At 56.2% G+C, this 2,901-nt stretch overlaps 1 protein-coding gene across 1 annotated transcript in view; it reads right to left on the bottom strand.

The window, feature by feature from the left end:
* SYT7 (synaptotagmin 7) overlaps positions 1–1,951 on the bottom strand; it is a 220,207-nt gene extending 218,256 nt beyond the window's left edge. Inside the window, exon 1 of the mRNA XM_029911227.1 lies at positions 1,658–1,951. Coding sequence (XP_029767087.1) covers positions 1,658–1,951 — 294 coding nt within the window. The remainder of the gene's footprint in view (positions 1–1,657) is intronic.
* Positions 1,952–2,901: the final 950 nt, after the last annotated feature.

The following is a 2,901-nucleotide window of genomic DNA, read 5'->3' as shown; positions in this document are numbered from 1 at the left end:
GGCCGGGGGTGCTCGGCTGGGGGCTGGCCCGGGGCCGGCACCCCAGGGCCCGAGCCGAGCCAGGCTGGAGACGCCGGGGCCGGCCGCCGGAGGGGGCCAGACTGGGCCGCGCCTCCTCCCACCACCCCCAGCTTACCTGATGCCTGCTTCCTGCTTCCCGCGAATCAAATGTTCGCGGGAAGCAGGGGAGGGGGCGGAGTTGGGGCGGGGCGGGGGCGGGGCTGGGGGCGGGGCCAGGTCCCCGTGGAGTGTCCTCTTTTTGGACACTCAAAATATGGTAACCCTACCCATGGTCCCCCTGTGCATGTTATGATGCCTCCCCCAGCTCATTTGGGAGACCCCTACTAATCCCAATAATAGACCCACTTCTGCTCTGTTGCTTCTAGTGAATTAAGTAGACCTGAATAGAAAATCCCTCTGGTTGTTCCCCTCCCCTGCCCTCTGTCTGTCTGTCCCTGGACTGAGAGCGCCTCAGGGCTGGGGCCATCCCTTCTCATGTGTCTTGAGTGTGCCCCATACGTTCATCACAGTAAAGCCCAAGGGAAATGAGCATAGTGCAATGAAATCACTTATAAAACTCCATGTGCCTTGCCAACAGACAACACTTTCACATCTCCCTATCTGCATATATCCCCAACCTGCCCCCACTTCCCTGCGCTCTCTAAGTGGAGCGCAGACACTGCTTGCTTATGTAATGCCCCTTCCTGCCTCATTAGGTCAGCTGCAGGGATCCAAGCCAGGACCTCCGGAACGAAAAGAATGAACTTCTATCGCTTCAGCTAAAGGATCGGCTTCATCAGCGGGGAAACAACAGGAAATTCATAAACCAGCCATGAGAGGAAGACAAAGAGCCACGCTCTGCCAGCAGGGGTTACACTTAGGGCATGTCTACAGTTACCGGGGATTGAAGCTGCAGCGATTGATGCACCGGGGGTCGATCAAGTGAAGACCCACTAAATTGACTGCAGATCACTCTCCTGTCGACTCTGGTACTCTACCACAACGAGAAGTGTAAGGTAAGTCGATGGGAGAGTGTCTCCCATCGACCCAGCACGGTTTAGACACTGCAATAAATCGACCTAAGCTACATTATTCACGTAGCTGGAGTTGCATAACGTAGGTCAATTTACCCCTGTAGTGTACACAAGGCCTTAATCTCCTTCCTTCTTGTAGGAGGGTTCGGTTGGGGTCAACCCTCTCTGGGGCGGCTGGGAGCCAGGCCGCCTCCCTACTTAGGTCCGGGGAGTTGGGGAATTAGCCGGGTGAGGTAGGAAACAGTCAAGGGCTCAGGCCCTCAGGCAGGGGCTGAGCAAATAGTTCAGGAACAAGCCCAGGCCCTGGGTCAGGGCGGGGCAGCAAACAGTCTGGAGCTCAGGCCCTCAGGCAGGGCTGAGCAAATAGTTCAATAACAAGCCCAGGCTCCTGGTTCTGAGCGTCTGGGGCAAGGGGGAGACTGCCAACCATGAGTGGGGTGGCAGGGGGGACGCAGGCCCGCCCACTCCACTGCATCCCAGCCCAGGGCCCTAACAGCAGGCAGCCTGCTGCTGTGTCAGTGGGGATCCTGGCTGCAACACACTGACATCGGCTCTGGGTGTGCCGCAGCCAGACTAGGGTCGGCTGCCCCCGGGCTACTTCCTACCTCCCCCTCTAGCAGTACCTGCCTCTGGTCGGTGTCCTCCACGGAATCAAGCACCATGGGCTCCTCAGGATACTCGGCGAGTGGTAGGCTTGGCAGCTCCTCTGGGTCGCTTCTCACCGGTAGGCTTAACAGCTTCTCCGGGGTCTGGTCGTCATCAGGCCTTGACTGGTATGGCCAGTCCTCAGGTCGGTCACAGACTGCAGGAGTCTCCCCAGCAGAAGCTAGACCCCCAGCATCTGGCTTCTCCAGCGACCAGGCAGCTTCTGAGCCCTGGGGTGGGGCTTTTATACTTCCTGTCCTGCGCTTTGACATCTGGGGGGCGGGTGCAGGCTCCAGTGGCTCCGCCCACTTTGGCATCCAGAGGGGCTCGTCCCTCTCTGGGGCGGCTGGGAGCCAGGCCGCCTCACTACACTTCTCTGTTCATGAGACCAACCCATCGCACTACCGATCCGATCCAAAGCCCATGGAAGTGCATAGTCTTCGGATCCGGCCCTATCATCCCACCCATTGTACAGATTCTAGCTGCAGACCACAGAGGCTGCACCACCTTCTCCAAAACACACTCATCACCTTATCTGTCCCACACAGAGGACTTGCTCAGAGCCCATGGTGATGGGCGCTGGTAAGAAGCTAGGCAGATAGAGCGCACACACATTTGAAACACGTGACATAGGCACTGGTCTACATCATGTGGGCAGCACATCCTAACGGGGCGCATGGAGCATAGCAGGGGCCAGGGCAGATTAAGGGTGTTTGTGAAAACTTAGTTCTCAATTTCGAGACTTTTCAAGCTTTGTTTCAGCAATTTTATGCAATGACCCTTAGCTGGATATTTCTTGGCTTTTCAGGCATTTGGGTTTTCTAATAAGCCCAAGGTTCTAATGAGGCTTTTAGCAGAAGCAATTACTACATCTTTACAGTCTGAGCTGTTTCTTAAGGCAGTTTGTGTCTGGAACAATCCAATGGGTCTCAGTGTTTCAACACAGACTGAGCCATGTGTTCTGTGCAGAAATGGGTATTTCACGGCTGTGAGCGCAATCTTTTGCTAATGAGACTGAAGAGCTACCAAGGGCAGCTGTGCCACTTGAAATGGTGAGAAATCCAGCCAAGGCCTCCCCTATTAACCAGGACAGCAAGACCAGCAAAGGGTTTACAACAGGGAGGAGAGTCCTGCCATGCGGACAGGGGATCAAGCGGCTAGCTAGCAAGGGAAGGGCAGTGGTCAGGAAACCATTGACCAGCCAGAAGGTGAAGAGAGGCAG

The sequence above is a fragment of the Terrapene carolina genome, unplaced genomic scaffold (genome assembly GCF_002925995.2).
Source record: "Terrapene carolina triunguis isolate 2854851 unplaced genomic scaffold, T_m_triunguis-2.0 Scaffold90, whole genome shotgun sequence".
NCBI lineage: Eukaryota > Metazoa > Chordata > Testudines > Emydidae > Terrapene > Terrapene triunguis.
Note: the sequence above shows the minus strand (reverse complement) of the source record. Positions and strands in the feature narration are given on the sequence as shown.